Source organism: Lynx canadensis, chromosome C1, assembly GCF_007474595.2.
Source record: "Lynx canadensis isolate LIC74 chromosome C1, mLynCan4.pri.v2, whole genome shotgun sequence".
In the NCBI taxonomy this organism is placed as follows: Eukaryota; Metazoa; Chordata; class Mammalia; order Carnivora; family Felidae; genus Lynx; species Lynx canadensis.
The window spans coordinates 162008378-162026854 of NC_044310.1; the positions used below are offsets into that span (position 1 = coordinate 162008378).

Sequence of the window (18477 nt, forward strand, 5' to 3'; positions counted from 1 at the left end):
CAGTAGCCCTTGATGTCAATAGGGCATTCACATAACTATAAAACAACAAATGTATAAGTATTAAATGTTCCACAGAAAAACATTCTGTAAGTGATACATAGTAAGAAAGTCATTATTATTGGCTAAGCCACACTCACACACCTACCTCTGCTTATGGCATTAAGGATGCTTAACAGGCACTGCTTTTTCTTTTGTTTCAGTTTTCCAAGATTATGAAACTCAATCTAATCTGATGGTCTTTAAACTATACATCCAAAATGTCTAATACCACGTCACATTAAAAAACACACTTGGCCACCCATACAAACTTCACTTAATAACAGATATAAAATAATGTCCCATCATACATCATAATCATGAAATGCATAATTACAGAAACATAATTACTTAATTATACTTAATCAGAAAACTAACCAGATAGGACTTCAACCATGTATTCTAGTTTCATTTGAAAGATTTTAAAAGGATTAATTTCCAGAAACCTAGACAACCAAGATGTTTACCTCTGAACACAGGAAAGGAAACAAATGGTCAATATTCTCCATATTCTCTCTCTCGGTCTCTTTTTCTTTTCTGTCTCTATCTCAGATTTGGCCTGAAATAAAATTCTACTGATGTTAGAAACATTCCACACAAACTAATCCATTTTAACTAATCCACACTAACTAAGCCACTTTCGTGGGGGTTTTTTGACTCTTACTTGGATATTGTATAGATTAGTTTCAGTGGAATGTTTCTACATACTAGAACTTCACTTCAGGCCAAATCTCCCCACCCCACTCTACATATGCCTTGTAATGCAAATCGCATATGTCTTCCTTATGAGAGACAAAGAAATACTGGTATCTTTGGAGTCCTCTAGCACAACAGATAACGTCTAAGGAGTGACTGGGCAGGCCACTGACTTCTAACACCTTGATGCCAAGACACCTGACTTCAAGGAATCAATGACTTATGAAGGGCACCTGGACCCTCTTCTTGTTCTGACCAGTTCCTGGATCCCTAAGAAGACACGTGCACCAGACCACAATTGCCAATAAAAACCCCACACTCCATGCAAAGATGAGACTCTTTCTCTTTTCCTTTCTGAATCTCCTGGACACTCTGTATCTCTCTCTCTCTATATATATATCTTCAAGAAACTCTGCTTTCACTTCCAAAAAAAAAAAAAAAAAAGAAAGAAAACATTTTTGTGGATTTTCTTAAATCTACATCTATGAACTATGTTGTAAACCATCAATTTTGTTAGTTATTTAATAAGTGTTACAATGTACCTACTGATAGTACTAGGGAAAAATCCATTTGGATAAAGTTGGAAAGGTATGGGGATAAGTCTTGATTAACAAAAAAAGAAAACCACAGCAGGATTTTCTAAGTGTTGCTGTTTCATTTAAAAGTTTTGAGAATTGGGGCACCTGGGTGGCTCAGTTAAGTGTCCAACTCTTGATTTTGGCTCAGGTCACGATCTCACAGTTGTGAGAATGAGCCCCATGTCAAGCCTGCTTGGGATCCTCTCCCTCTCTCTCTGTCCCTCCCTTCCTCAAAGAAAGAAAGAGAGAGAGAGTGAGGGGGAGGGGGAGGGAAGAGAGGGAGGAGGGAGGGAGGGAGGGAGGGAGGGAGGGAGGAAGGAAGGAAGGAAGGAAGGAAGGAAGGAAGGAAGGAAGGAAGGAAGGAAGGAAGGAAGGAAGGAAGGAAAAGGAGGCACCTGAGTGGCTCAGTCAGTTAAGCTTCCAACTCCTGGTTTTGGCTCAGGTCAGGATCTCACAGTTTGTGGGTTTGAGCCCTGCATCAGGCTCCACACTGATAATGCAGAGGCTGCTGGGATTCTCTCTCTCCCCCTCGCTCTGTCCCTCCCTTGCTTGCTCTCTCTCTCAAAATAAATAAATTTTAAAAAAAGAAAGAAAAGAAATAAATGTCTTGAGCATTCATAAAATAGTAAAATCTCACCAAACATGAGGTTTGGTTACGTGCCTAAACAAATTTTTAACTGGATACTGAAGCATTGTTTTTTGTTTTGTTTTGGTGGGGGAAAAGAGAGAGTAAATAAAAATACAGTGAAAGGAAGGGAAAATGTACGTGACCATACCCTTATAAATTTCAGAAGCTAGAACACTACAATATTAAAAAACCAAAAATATGTATATGTAGGAGAAATAAAAGAAAATGGAAAATTGCTTTTTTAAAAAAAAATTCAGGTATAATTAACATACAGTGTTATATTAGTTTTGGGTGTTATAATGTTTCAACAATTCTATACATTTCTCAGTGCTCATCAAGATAAGTGTACTCTTATTCTCCTTTACCTATTTCACCCATCTCACCACCCACATCCCCCCAGGCAACCACCAGTGTCTCTGTATTTAAGAGTCTTTTTTGTCTCTTTTTTGCTTTGTTCATTTGTTTCTTGAAATTCCACATGAGCGAAATCACATTTGTCTTTTTCTGACTTATTTCACTTAGCACTATACCCTCTAGATCTATCATGTTGTTGCAAATAGCAAGATTTCATTCTTTTTATGGCCATGTAATATTCCATTATGTGGAACATTCCAAGATGTGTGTATATATACACATCTTCATCCATTCCTCTAGGAATGAATACTTGGGTTGCTTCCAGGTCGTGGCTATTGCAAATAAACATAGGGGTGTATATGTCTTTTCAAGTTAGTGTTTTCATTTTCCCTGGGTAAATACACAGGTAAAATACCCAGCCCTACAGTGACTCTACCAATTTACATTCCCACCAACAATGCATGAGGTTCCTTTTTCTCTACATCCTTGTCAATATTTGTTTCTTGTCTTCTTGATTTTAGCCAATTTGATATGCATGAGGTGATATCTCATTGTCGTTTTGATTTGCATTTCGCTGATTAATGATGTTGAGCATCTTTCCATGTATCTATTGGCCATGTGTATGTCTTCTTTAGAAAAATGTCTATTCAGGTCCTCTGCCCATTTTTTAATTGGATTTTTTTTTGTATTAAGCTGTATAAATTCTTTATATATTTTGAATATTAACCCCTTATCAGATATATCATTTGCAAATATATCCTCCCATTCATAGGTTGTCCCTTTGTTTTGTTGATGGTTTCCTTAGCTGTGCAAAAAGCCTTTTATTTTGGTGTAGACCCAATAGCTTATTTTTCTTCTTGTTTCCTTTGCCTGAGGAGACAGCTAGAAAAATGTTTCTACAGCCAATGTTAAAGAAATTACTGTCTGTTTTCTTCTAGGAGTTTTATGGTGTAAGAAAGTGGTCTAGTTTCATTCCTTTGCATGTAGCTATTTTCCCAGAACCATTTATTGAAGAGACTATCTTTTACCCATTGTATATTCCTGCCTCCTTTGTTATAGATTAATTGACCATATAATTTACTTATTTATTTTTATTTCCTTTATTTCCAATCTTCTAGCTGGTATGGGTTTCTGTGCAATTTTCACTAGAATACAACTAACCAAAAAAACAAAAACAAAAAAAACACAAACCTGTATTTTTTGTTCCATGAAAAGTATGCTATAAATGCATTAAAATGTTTCATACGTTTTCTCATGAGCTCGAGATAAAAGATGTCTTTAAAATGTTTAACAAGGTTTCTCACTTTATACTTCTCAAAGTAAATAGGTAAATATTTGCATTCCAAGGTTGTTATGAGGACTAATTAAAATAAGAGAACCTATTATGTTAGTGCCCCAAAGTCTAGCATATAACACATCCTCAACAAATGGTAGTTACTATTTTGTCCAAGACTTGGTTGTATGTATACATACATACACATATATGCATACATATGTATATATAATGTTCTTTCCATTACACTGCTATGTACAAATACAGAATTTAAAGAGTTTTATACAAATTATCTATTTGTACTTCATCTAGTAAGAGATACACACATGTACAACTCCCTACTCCAAGGTCTCAAAATTCCTTACTCCTTGAAAATGCAAGGAAATACATCACTATATGGCTAAAAACACACAAACAAAACAACCAAGTGGTAGAAGAAAGTACTTATCTTAAAAAATGATTGATAATATGTTGTCTTCTATGTAAAAATATATTAACCACTTTACTGTCCCTATAAATGGCTGTTAAATTGCTACATGTATGGAATATAGTTTTCAATGAAAAGTTCAAGAAAATAAACATACAGTTTAGGTAACAATTTTTACATTACCTTCAGTCGGCATTCTCTAATCAGGTTATAGTGAGTGAATCTTTAGTCTCAAATTTCAGTGTGTTAACTGTTTAAGACCAACAAAACCTTATCTAAATGAAATTTACAGTGATAGGAAATGTAGCATTTATGACCTATTGCTCAGGCCTGGTCTACCTTTCCCACCACCAATGGCCCAAAGCTGAGATACCATGGCATAGTATAGTAAAGATCATGAGCTCTGGAGATAAACTGCTTAGGTTTGAATCTCGGCATCACTGACTGGCTATGCAACCTTGGCCAAGTTCCTCAATCTCTCTATACTTGTTTTGCCTTCCTTAAAATAACAATGGTACCTATTTCATAAGGTTTTGGGAAGTCTTAAATGTAACTGGCATATAGTTAGGTACTCAGTAAGTACTGACCTGATGACGACTACAATTAATACAACATTTTAGGCATAGGAATTTGTCTTTATTCTAATTCATGATATTCTTTCACTTCCCTTTTCATTTACACATCAACTCCAGACAAAAGAAAAATGGCACAAGTTAAAAGGCAACAATTTTAAATATAAATTATGTATGAAAACTACTGGTGACCTTCACATTTCAGACATCCAGATATGCTCTTTGGGAAAAATCTTTTGAAACATCATTTAAAACAAGAAAAAGCCAAAAAATGATTACCAATAGACAGATATTTTTCTTTTAAATATCAAATGGACTAAACCCAAAGATGTTTTCCACAGATTATACAGTTCTTTTTAAAAGAATTTCTAAGGAAAATGTTGATATTCATCCAGGAATACTGACGACTACTACTTGATCTTAATGACAAATACTACAAGTACTGAAAAGGTACCTTAATATCTTTATTAATGGAAACACTAATCTCATTTACCTCTCAGCTAACTTAACCCATTCCTTTTTTGTTTTGTTTGGTTTTTAATGTTTATTTATATCTGAAGGAGAGAGATGCAGGGCATGAGTGGGGAGGGGCAGAGAGAGAGGGGAGACACAGAATCCAAAGCAGGCTCTGTCAGCACAGAGCCTGACGTGAGGCTTGAAGTCACAAATCACGAGATCATGACCTGGGTCATGAGTCAGACGCCCAGCTGACTGAGTCACGCAGGCGCTCCTAACTTAACCCATTCCTAACCTAAAATGTGGATCTCTTAATCCTATGATGAAATGTTTCATTTTAGTGAAAATTCAATTCAAGGCCAAAATAGCACAGTGTTGTGTGGGCCAGGTTGGGATTTGTCTGTGGATCCAATGAACTAATGTAAATTAAAACACTGTAAAGTTTTGACCAATGTTAAGTTGCTATTTTTTTTTTAAGATTTTATTTTTGAGGGGCGCCTGGGTGGCTCAGTCGGTTAGAGACTTCAGCTCAGGTCATGATCTCACGGTCTGCGAGTTCGAGTCCTACATCCGAGAATCTGGAGCCTGCTTTGGATTCTGTGTCTCCCTTTCTCTGCCCCTTCCTGGCTTGCGTGCTTTCTCTCTCTCTCTCTCTCTCTCTCTCTCTCTCTCTCTCTCTCTCAATCTCAAAGATAAATAAAAATAAATTTAAAAAATTAAGAAAAAAAGATTTTATTTTTGAGTAATCTCTACCCCCAAACATGGGGCTTGAATTTATGACCCTGAGATCAAGAGCTGCATGCTCTACCAACTGAGCCAGCCAGGCACACCAAGTTACTATTATTTTTAGTAAAGTTCAATCTGCTTCTTTGAGGTCATACATTGAGGGACTTTCAAAAGAAGTGTTTTGTGAACAGTAGCATGGATTAGCAAGTTACTAGATAAGCATGAAAAAGGAAAGATGAAATTCAAAGTAAATCTATATATTCGCAAACATGACTTTAAATGCTGTTTAAAACCCTAAAATCTCTCTGGATTTTGAGAAATTAACTATCACAAACTAGAAAATAAATGATGGCCACTCTTAAAGCCCTGAATTCACTTTTACAACACATTTAGGATATGTTTAAAAAAATCTAATTGCAATGTATTTGAATAAGAATTTACAAAGTTCTTTTCAAGCAGTTGTTTTCAAATTTTACTTTTTCAGTGCTCTGTCATGCATGCCTTTGCTTTTGCTATTCCCTCTCCCCGGACTGAGTTTTCCTCAGATCCTCTCAGGGCACACTCCCTTACTTCAAAAAGGCCTTCCTTGACTACCCTAACTAAAGTGGCACCCTCTTACCCTGCTTTATTTTTATTCATTGTTTTAATCACCTCCTGACATTAAATACCTGTTCACTGGTTGTTTATCACCCCATTAGACTATAAGACTTAGGGGGGCAAAGTCTTTTTCTGCTTACCATCTAGAATGGTACATGACACACAGAAGGGCTCAATGATTATCTGCTTATAAAAGGAAAAAGAAAACATAGTAACCACCTCCTCAATGAGTTCACAGTCTTCATAAGAAACATAAATTTGAAATTTATATTAATGATCAGTTTTTATGAAATTAATTTCTCCCTTTTTAAAATGTATTTATTTTGAGAGAGACAGAGAATACACATGAGCGAGGGAGGGGCAGAGAGAGGGGGAGAGAATCCCAAGCAGGTTCTGTGCTATCAGTGCAGAGCCCGGCACAGGACTCGATCCCATGAACCCTGAGATCATGACCTGGGCTGAAATCAAGAGTCAGATGCTTAACCAACTGAGCCACGTAGGTGCGCCAATTAATTTCTCCTATGAAAGCATTTAAAAGACTGAATGGATATCAATGTACAGCCCTGAAGTTTATAGACAGGGGTGTACTCAAAGTTCCTAAGTCAGTTATTTTGGAACATATTTTTAAGGAGAATTTAAAAACTGGAGGTACAAATGGTCACAGATACCAAAACATGTCTCATCGACACTGCACTATTTCTACTATGTTATGAATTAAGTAGGCTTCTGAGAGTATTTCACAATCTAATGTTTTTGATGGAGAAATGTTTTCTAGGTCACATTGGAATAAGGAGACGCAACAGTCTGAGTAATGCAAGTAGCCTCAAATATAGATACGCCAATTCTACAAAGGGGTCTTATTTCTACTTTGTCCTCAATTCTAGCCAAAGTAATAGCTGCCCACGACGAGGAAAGATGGGAACATGGTGAGACCCAGAAAAGACTTATTTTCAAGGGGAAGAGATAGGAAAGAGGGACAGAGTAGAAGACCAGGTCTTATCTCCAACCCAGCCAGAAAGCTGCTCATAAATTGGGTATTTGCAACCTCAGAAATGCTGTATATAGTTCCACAGTTAGAAAAATCCTACCATGACAAACCTATACATGAGGGCTGAGAAGATTCTAGATACTTGAATAGGCATCTTTTCTTTGTGAATTTGTTAAATCTAATGCATCAAAATCACAAAATTCTATCACTGGAAGGGAATCTTAGAGATGATCTTAATTCTTTAACTTTCACTGACTCACCTCCAACACGCACACATACATATATTCAAAAATAGAGAAAATGAGATACAGGAGATCACAATGGAATTGTTCTGAAAGGCTTTTTAAATAATAAACACTGGGGCATGGGTGGCTCAGTTGGTTAAGCGTCTGACTCTTGGTTTCAGCTCATGTCATTATCTCGTGGTTTTGTGGGTTCGAGTCCCCACTGGGCTCTGCACTGGCAGCACAGAACCTGCTTGGGATTCTCTCTCTCCTCTCTTTCTCTCTGCTGACCCCCACCCCCCCCCACTGTCTCTGTCTCTCTCAAAAATAAGTTAATAAACTTAAAAAAAAGAATAAGCCCTTAAAAAAATGCTATTGTAACAATTCAACAATGATTTCATCTAATGGAAGCCAAGAAATAAAATCCTCTAATCTGCCAATAGTAAAGTCACAGGGCCCAATCTGAGGAGATGGGAGTGGAGTCATGGAAGATGGTGGTGATATCATGGGAGTTTTATTGCTATTGCACAACAGAGATGGTTCTCCACCGTTCATTTTGTTTTGGAGGACAACTGTCTCAAAGCAAGGAATTAACAGCTATAAACGTATGTATGATATATTTTATTCCTTTATCCATATCATGAAAAGAAAAGCCAAGGGGATATATTCAGAAGATACATTTAGAAGACTACACAAGTCCTTTTTCTATGATTGTATTCTATTTGAGTTATGGTAATTAAATTTGGGAAATATTGTTTATACAGAACATATTTTATGTGAACATTCTGATGAATTACCTTCAATACATGAAAGACTAAGTAATTTGCTTGTGGTCAAAAGAGCAAGTTAGCAGCAAATAAGGACCACAACACTAATATTTCAAATTCTAAAGTAGCAGTATTCTTTTTTTTTTTAGTTTATTTGAGAGAGAGAGCGCGTGTGAGCAATTGCACACGGGCAGAGAAACAGAGAGAATCCCAAGCAGACTCCGCACTCTTAGCACGGAGCTCGACTTGGGGTTTGATTCAGTGAACTGTGAGATCATGACTTCAGCCAAAACCAAGAGTCAGATGCTCAACTGACTGAGCCACCCAGGCGCCCCTGCAGTATTCTTAATATACCAAAATACCTCATAATATACACTACCTACTTTACAAATAGACTATATGCTCCAAGTTTCTTAGAATTTATCTTCTTTACAGACACAATGTTATTAATGGTACTCAGGACTTTGGTCTAGTCTATTTAACTCACAATGTAGTAGCTGAACTACAACACTAACTCCAAAGGTAGATCTTATGACTGGGGAATACAAGAGAGAGTACAGGAATGAAGGGCTGAGAACATTATACTCCTTTCCTATTCTACACAAGCAGGATATTAGACAAAACACTGAAACTGCCCAAAAGGGCACCCTCTCCTTTCCTTCTCTATTGACTTCTCCCAGGAAAAACTGATGCAGATCCTATATACAGCATTTAGGTTCCATTCCAAACCCTTCCCAAGGCCCTGTTCTTTATCTCCTACCCCCAACAGTCCTAAAATTTCTGGGCTTTAAACTTCTCCACCTCTACCAACTACTACTAGTCAAAATTCCCATTTTATGAATGTAGCTCATCACAACTCACAGCTTTGGAAACAAAATTTGATTTAGAGGTCCTTAAGCGCCAGGGCCCAAATTTTTTTTAACATTAATAGTCCTTGAATTATTCACCAAAGTAAGTGGGGATAGAGAGGCAGGGGAGTTCTTTTGTGTACATGAATCATTTGTAATTTGAAAAACACTGTATAAGTCAAACTTTGCCTTTCATTTCTGAGATTATGTATGTGTGTGTATGTAAGGGGAATATATATTTTAATTTCATATGAGAGAACCCTAGAGAACAATTGTTTTTATTTTGTATGGAAAACATTTTATTTGTTCCTTTTTTAAAAAAAATTAATTATTTCTAGTTCACGTACAGTGTTATGTTTCAGTTGTACAATAGAGTGATTCAACAATTCCATACATTACATAGTGCTCATTGTGAGAAGTACACTCTTTAGTCCCTGTCACCTAATTCACCCATCCCTCTACAGACCTCCTCTCTGGTAAGAGAACACTTTTTCTTAAAAGAGCTTTAGTCTCTCAGAGCTAGGAACAATTTTGTGAAATGTTTTCCTACTATATGCAGTGAAATTCTTTAACTACTTTAAAAAAAGATAAATGCCCTGACATATTTGACAAGTTATATCACTCATAAATCAGTAAGTCAACAGATGGTGCTAATGAAAATAAAAATTGACCCTCCCAAAAGTATGACTTTCTCAGATTCAGTGAATCATTTTGCAAATAGAAATTATTGTCTATAAACAGTCTTGGGCAAAAAATGCAAATGAGCCAGGACAAATTCTTAAAATGCACAGTATGGTGGGTCAACAGCATTATACTCCTATAAAAAGATGTACTTTCTTCTATAATCATCTTTGAGGTGTTATTTGGTTTTGTTATGATAAAGAGCTTTAGATCACTTGATAAGAATATGAAATTGCTGAAAGAGCAACCAAAATCGTTTTAATGAAAACCAGAAAGAAATTCACAAGTATTATTACATGTACCTGTATGTACAAATGCTAAAGACCATCCCAAGTAAAAAGATTATTGAATGGGCAAAGATTCTTTTCCTCCCACTTCTTCTAGAGTTCTACTTCTTGTAATTAAAATTTTTTTTGCTTTTAGTATATTCTTAACTCTCAAAATTCTGCATCAAGAAGTTATGAAATAATTCCACAAAATCCATTCACCAGAAATTATTTGAAATCCCAATTTGTAGAACATATGATACTGTTTCAAAGCTTTATCACAATACAAATTAAAAAGGCAGATAGTTGAGAATCATCTAGTAGCAAAAACAAAAGACTAAAATGAAGAAGGGTTCTTTAAGACAATTTTTTAGATTCATTTATAACAAGTAAAATTAAGAATATTTTGTAGAGAAATTCACCAATTTGATCAATCCCATATTAAAAAAAATTTTGCTTAGTTTAGACATCCAGAATACCCTTGACCTGCCCTATCACTCCTTCATCTCTGTCAAAGGAGCAAATTAAGCACTAGTCCTCATAAAGGAATCATCATTAAAAAAAGTATTTGATTTATGAAAACCATTACAAATTATCGCTCATAAAATTTAATTCAGCCAAAAACCCCCTCACATGTTAAAATAAACCTACTAGCATTACATTGTGATTTCGAGTAGTTACTCAGAATAAGTAAAGTATCCTCACAGGCTTCACAGTGTTAGGTACTTCAAGATGAAGGAGACATAACAACCCCCCAAAACTATATGAACCACAAGTGATAAAATATAGAAATTATAATCCCCCCAAAATGTTGCATGGATATGTCAGAGCTTTTCCTTTGCCAGACTAATGGATGATGAGAACATTTAAAAATTTTCCTTTGCCAGAGTAGTGGATGATGAGAACAATTAAAAAACTCATACATGTGAGTCTTGCTTTATACAATAGGGTATGTTCCTGAAAACTTTATGTGAATTAAACCTAATTTCAAATCTACCTGAGAAGCTCTTAAACTAAAATGACTAATTTATTTCAGAATACTTATTCCCATTTTATCTATTTCAAGTAAATCAAATGTGTAACAATGTGATTTTTCCACAGTAGCATAAATTTCTAGCTTCAGTAAATAATCTTCTTAGAAACTGATGACTTCTTAGAATAATTTTACAGAAATAGTTTTATATTTATAGATCTATGTACATATGTATCCATGTATACACAGATAGGTATACAGACATACAAAATTATATGTAAAAAATGAACATACTTCCTTTTGCATGCATAGTTGCTGATATAGTACCTGTAATTCTCACACAAAGTTCAAGAAAATAAGAAAATGTTGGATTTATTCTCCCCCTAATCAGGTACACAATGTATAGTATCGCCAAACTATTTTTAGTTGTTGTATACAAATTATGTGGAAAACAAACAAAAACAGAAAAGTGGGGATGAGGGGGCTGAGTCACAGAATAGTAAGAATTAATAAAACCTTTTTCTATTTAAAATTCATTTAGTGAAACTGACACACTGCCCTTGATGACACAATCGCCTAAAAGACAGCATATATTTTGTCTACCTATCTCAAATCAATTTCAACACCCAGATTAATTGATTCATATAATACTAGTCAAAGGGTAATGTTTAGTGACCACAAGCCCACCAAGGCATATGTAAATATGTGTTTATATGCACACATACGCATACCAGAAATTTGAATTTCTTAAATTTTTGCTATATTTTCCAGTTGAATATGAACACCTAGTATAGTAAGCAATAAAATGGAATGATCCTTTACCAATAGTTTTAAGAAAGACAGAGATAATAGAACACAAAAATAAAACACAATTGGAAGCTATGTAGGTATACAAGATACCTAAATTTAGTTTGCTCTACTGATTTCACAACTGGATGGCATATACTACTTACAGAGCAGCAAAGGTGCAAAGATTGAAATTTAAACCCCTAATTAAGGAATGGTTTGACAGTTCTGATGTCCTGTACCTGCCTGACACCATAACTCAGTAAGCAATCTCAAATGAAAATACTGCATAAAGTACAATCTTAGTTGTAAGTTACAAGTGATCATGTTTAAAAAATGAAATCCTCAAGTGTTCAAAAATCACTGGCACCCACCAAAACAACAACTTCTACATAGTTTTACATTCAAAGAACAGCAATTTGTAATAATAAAAAAGGTTTCTGTGGATTCCCCTTACAACATGTTGATTACTGTTATCTGATCATAACACAACTGTAACTAACCCGGCTGCCAAGACAGCTTCTCTTCAAGGAGCTAGGTCTTAATCATAAATCAACAAAATGACTAATTCAACATTGTTTAAACCAGTGAGTAGATGCCTGGAGCCATTCCAATTTTTACATCTTTCAAAAGGTCAATATACCTACTCAAAAACACAATAGACTTATCTTTCAAAGTGCTTTCTTCTTTTCTAGGATTGAGAAACAATGTTACCATTTAAATTTAAAGTGAATAAAACGTTCATTATGTCTGAAATGGTGACCCACTAAAATATAGTTTCAGTCTTCCTCTTATGGCCCAAATCACAAATCCTTCCTCCTCCTCTTTCCTGATCATTTAAAATAGTTTTCTAGATCTAAAGACCCATTAAAATATTTATTCCTGCACCAGTCTTCATTTGCTACAGTAACATTACACAATAACCGTAAGAAACAAAACTTTTTCTTTTGCTAAAGGAGCAACTGATGCAAATGGAGCTTAGATATAAACACTCCCCCCAAAACGGGATGCTAACACAAATTAAAAGGATTTAGTGGTTAAAATGTATCTTAACTATTTACATCTGCTTGCAGTGTTAGAAATGATGAAAACCCAGCGTTCATATCCTTCATAATAAAAATTTATTCTGTACTTTAATACAAAGGCTATGTTGCATAAACAGAGGATTTAAAGCTGTAGCAGAGTGGCTGAATGAAAGGAAAATGGCAATCTTTCTGGCTCCAGTAGATGCCATTCCCTATCACACAATGTTTCCCACTCATAAATACATGACAAATACTTCCTCAATCATTTTTTACGAGCAGGGATGCACAGGGGGTAGTCAATGGCTAGCTTGAGGGAAAATAGGAACAGCAGGCGGCAGAAACTGTACAGAAAATGGCTATGTGGTAAATTCTCTTCTGGAACATCACTCAGTTACCCAGTCTTTGATCTTTCAGCTACAATTACACTAACTTCCACAAGATCTGATCCCCCGCTCCCCACCAAACATACACACAACCCCAAACCAGATCATTAGTTATATATAAAATCTAAAATTTGGTTTTATAAATAGGATCACCCATACCTCTACATTTTTATAAATTAAAATTTGCTATTTAGACAAGAGTTTGCTTTCAATTGACTATAACCATATCATCATCACAACTGGTCTCACAAAAAACATGGGGTGTCTGGCGACAGCTAAATCACAGACTGGCGTCTCCCAAGCAGTCTGTCTACCATTAGGGTCTGGGAAATGGTATTTACTATACAATTAGAGCCAGGGAGTTCTACCTGTAATCATCCAAATACAGGTGTGAGAAGCCCCTTTGGGCAAGGAAACTGACTCATCCCTTTTCATGTAAACTTTGATGTCTGTATTGTTTCATGAAGCCTCAAGAAACCTTGCCATTCACACTACAATAAGATTTATTAACTGAGGTCAAGTAATAAATTTTAAAATTCCTTCCCAAAGGTAACAATTTTTAACACATTAATCATCAAATTTATAAGAATTTGGAACAAGACAGAACTGATTATTTTAAAGTTAATTATCTACTGGAGGGCAGTGACCAGGTAGAACTAAATTTTCATGTGAAGTTTATGCTTTCTAGAACACTACCAATAAAGAAGACAAATTCAGTTTCCTTTCTGGAACACAAAATGTCTTAAAGTAATATCAACAGGGCATTTTTAGTTGCAGTAATTTCACAGAATTTATTCTAATCATTTATTGGAGTTAACCATCTGACATTAATTATTGTTTTGGCTTCCAGTCTATGAATGTTTATTTTTCAGTTTAAAGCTTCTCACTCTTTGATATCATATGGAAATGAGAATTTTTAATGGAAAATTGAAACCATGTGCATCTAAGTACTTAATGAAGTACAGGGAAAAACCGACAATATATTTTAGGAGAACGCAGATATTCTGCTCTGGATAGTTTTGATTTGTTTGTATGACTTAATAGTACAAAGCACTGAGGGTCCAGTGAGGCGAGTCAAAGTGAGCGCAGTGCCGAATGTGTACATGCCCCATGTTACATGAATATAGGATGTTTTCAAGTTATTTGTGAATGAAGGAAACCCTGCACATTTGGGTTACACGTCCAAAATGGCAATCAACACATGAATGCATAGTTTTTACCTTTCTACACTTTAAGTATTTGAAACAGATACCTGATCTTCCTCTCTTCCCCCCGACCCCCGCCCGCTGCACACAATTGTTTTCATTTAAAAATTTTTCTTAAAGCATTTAATCAGGATTTTAAAATTTACGCCCAGCTACAATCTCAAGTGGATATTTTAAAGCCACATGTAATATCAACAGTTAGAAATTCCTAGTTTAAAAAATATTATTGTTCTATGTAAATTCTCATTTGGCAAAGGAAATAAACAATGATGTCTATTAAATTTAAACTTAATAAGTAAATACGCATGATTCAATATTGCCTAATTTAATTGTTGTTTTTTCTTAAGTTCTCTCAGTGTAGATCAATTAGGAGATTCATCTCAGAATGTAAATACCAAACAAAGCTTTCTCATCCATTTTAAGCTTTTTAATAATAAGGAGAAAAATACTAAAATCTAACATAGCAGTAAGTTCGTGTATGTGTGTGTGTGTGTGTGTGTGTGTGTGTGTGTGTGTACAGATAGAGATATGATGTCTGAATATATCTAGGAGGAAAAACTTACCATTTGTTTTTCTTTCTAATATAGTCTTTTTCAGAAAGATTAACCAAGTAGACCATTGGTTTTGAAGTCAGAAATAAGTGTTTATTCAACACTTCAATCTAAAGTGGGAGACAGAGAAAGAATCCTTTTAAAACGTTGAGCAAATATTGAGTAAGTCACTGAAAAACTTGAAAGTAAACTCTTTCTAAACAAGTAGCCATTTTCATTTTCATAATTCTTATTTGTAAAACACTGGCTGTTATGCAATATCAGAAGTAGGGAAAAAGAAAATAATAACAAGCCTGGGAATAAGCAATCATTGACAGAAATAAAGTTTAACTAGATATTAATAACAATAAAATATAAAATAATGATAACTCTAATTCATTCTCTAAGAAATCAAAGCCAAGGCAGTAAGAGGTGGCAAGATGTTTACAACTTACCTCTTTGTCATTCCAATCATGATAGAAGCGAACAGGTTTCTTTTGATCTATAACCCAGGATTTGACTTTGCACATTATATCCTATACAAGATTGAGAAGAAAGTAATTACAGGGCGGATACTAAACATTTAGTTACTAAATAGTAAAATTAAAAGTTTTCAAATCCTCAAAATAAAAAGTCAATTTTATATGACAGGGGAACTAAATCACACAGATCACTTGTTTTCAATACCTCATTAAAAATCCAAATACCAATGAAACATTGTTGTGGCATTAACATTTGAATATATAAAATGTGGAATACTAGCACGATTAGTAACAGTCTTAGAAATTTCAAGACAATTCACATACACCAAAGATTGTAAGAGTTAATAACATTTCAACATCACCTAGTGATGCCACTTGCAAGATAAACATGCTATTAGGAAATGGAGGGAGGAAGGAATACTAGGAAGAGACTGAATTATAATTTTTTCCTTAAAAAGGAAAACAAACAAAATAGATGAAATTGAGCCTATTATTGATGATCTACCCTCCAAAATATTAAATCAACTGACCAAAACCCTTCTAATTCTGAATTAATTTTTTGCCAACACCTTCTTCCTGCCCACTTCTCCTGTCCCCGCTCCAACACCGCCCCCCCACCCAACCTGCCAAAGCCTCCATTACACAATGGCAAGAGCCCTGCACTGGTGACCTCCAACCAGCTGCATTCACTTTCAGAACATCTCTCTCTGCTGGAAATCTAAAGGCCTTTTAGTTAGCAAGCTAGTGTGCATTCAGAAGGAGTAACTGCAGGAAGAGCCCAATGTGCTTTGTTTCTCTAGCCTTTCTTCACAGAAAGATTAATCATCTGTGAAATGGAAACGGCAAACAGCAAGTGACACAAACTGAACCCTTCAAGTCTTTCCTCATCAGTTTTGTGGTTCTGAATCTAAAAGCTGCGTGTGGCAAGGTTCTTCTTACAGGCAGGTGTTAATAAAAGGCTCTTGGGTCTGAAAGGTCAAACTTAGCTCTTCCAGAAGAAGTGCATTTGAGAGTCATCTGGTTTTTTGTTGTTGTTGTTAAAGATAATTTATGGATATGTTTTAAATATGCATTTCTCAAAATTTTATTGTAACACACAATTATTAGTAATAGAGTTCTTGGGTTCTCATTGATGTATTTACTATAAATCAGTTATTTTTCTATAAATATCCACTTGTATAAATTACCTCAGTATTTAGTATACCTTCCTTCCAAATCTTGCTGTTACCAACAGGAAAAATAAGGAAAAAGCCCTATGTCCTTAGATCCTGATTTGAAACTCTCCAGGAAAAGGACTTCCCACAGATTTTAACAAGGAAGGGGCAAGCTGAAAACTTTTAATGAAATCTAACATGTTCTGCTTAAGAATAATCACTTTTACTCTTCTATAACTGAATTTCACTCATAAATGTTTAAAAGTGGCTAATGTAACACCATTTCCTACAAGGAGAAGATCAAAGTGCTATATTACAAATGCATTATGATTAAAAAAGCCCTGTGCAGCCTTGCTATTAACTGTTCTTTAAACCCTAAAAGGCTTCCCATAGATCTCACTTGGCACTGCATATACAACCTTTGACAAGTAATGTAGACCATTTTTATTCATTGCCTAAAATTGTAGGCAATTATGTGCGTCACACTGGCCACCTGCAAATTCTGAATGCCTGCTCCAGTTGTCAGTGCAAAAAACTAATGTCGGAGGGGATTAATCTAGGGGGAGAGAGTCCTCTTTAATGGCTCCAGCAGGTGAAATGGCCCAGCTGGTTACTATGATGAGTGGCCAGAACAGCTTATGTAGAGACATGCAACAAGATTATACAAAAGGAGGAAACAGTGGTACCATCTTATATTTGGTTCCATTAGTTTTTTCAATTAAAGAAAGAAAAGAGAATAGACAAAAGGAAGCCAGACCAAAAATAAGGAAGGAAATTAAATTTTAATCATATAAAAAGTATAACATACTTTTGTAACTGTAAACACTTTTATAAAACCAAGGGGCCTCAATAAATGCTCATCACTAGTGAAGGAATTTGAGTATTTCTTTTTCATCTTAAATTAACTACATAATCACTGCAGACATAGAAATGTTATCAAAAAATCTTTTGGCATTAATCTTCCCCCTCACATCAACACATTAAACTACAAATTAGAAACACTCAAATTTTAGTCAAAGAGAATTAACTCATAATTAAAGTTCTCAAACAGTATATTCATCCAAGCCACATTCAAAACTTTTTTTTTTTTTTTTGACATGGGGCTCGATCTCATGACCATGAGATCATGACCTGAGCCAAAATCAAGAGTCGGATGCTTAACCAACTGAGCCACCCAGGCACCCCCACTTTCAAATCTTTCAAAAAATATATTATAGATTATAACCAAATGTTTGACAAGTTGAATTTTAAAATTTAAAATATTTTATTTTGTACTAGTACTCTCTATATTATCCCCATAGAAGATTTAACAGCCAAGAAAAGACACCTTAGATTATTAAAAGGTGCCAGTTTACTTAAGACAAATAAAAAAGGTCACTCAGATAAGATTATTTTACACAAATGACCATTATACGGTATAGGTGTAATGTGCTGTTTTTCTTACATAAAAATTAATTTTAATTTTAGCAAAAAACTAAAAGGTGTTTTATGTTCCTTATCTGAAAAAACTCTAATCAGATTAAAGAAAACATTTGGACTTATTTGTATATAATACTTAATGAACTAAATTTTTATGCTTTATATAAACACATATATTAATAATTATGATTAGAATAATAAAAGGTTCTAGTTACTTGACTATGGTTAACTGAGAAAATAATACACATTTAACCTAGTTTTAACAATTTGGAATACAATCAAAACATAAAAACACCTTAATGCTTGAGGCATCAGAAGTTACGTTAGGATTTCATAATTTCTTTAGTAACATCATTATGTAGAAATTCAGATGTGGGAGGATAACTTTTGTTTTGATAACTTT

General features: G+C 34.8%; 1 protein-coding gene across 1 annotated transcript in view; it reads right to left on the minus strand.

Annotated features, from left to right (window-relative positions):
- The window catches only part of OLA1 (Obg like ATPase 1), a 175577-nt gene that overhangs the window by 31090 nt on the left and 126010 nt on the right, over nucleotides 1-18477 (minus strand). Inside the window, exons 6-7 of the mRNA XM_030326047.2 lie at nucleotides 15475-15555; nucleotides 15053-15150 (exon numbers count right to left, since the gene is read on the minus strand). Coding sequence (XP_030181907.1) covers nucleotides 15053-15150; nucleotides 15475-15555 — 179 coding nt within the window. The remainder of the gene's footprint in view (nucleotides 1-15052; nucleotides 15151-15474; nucleotides 15556-18477) is intronic.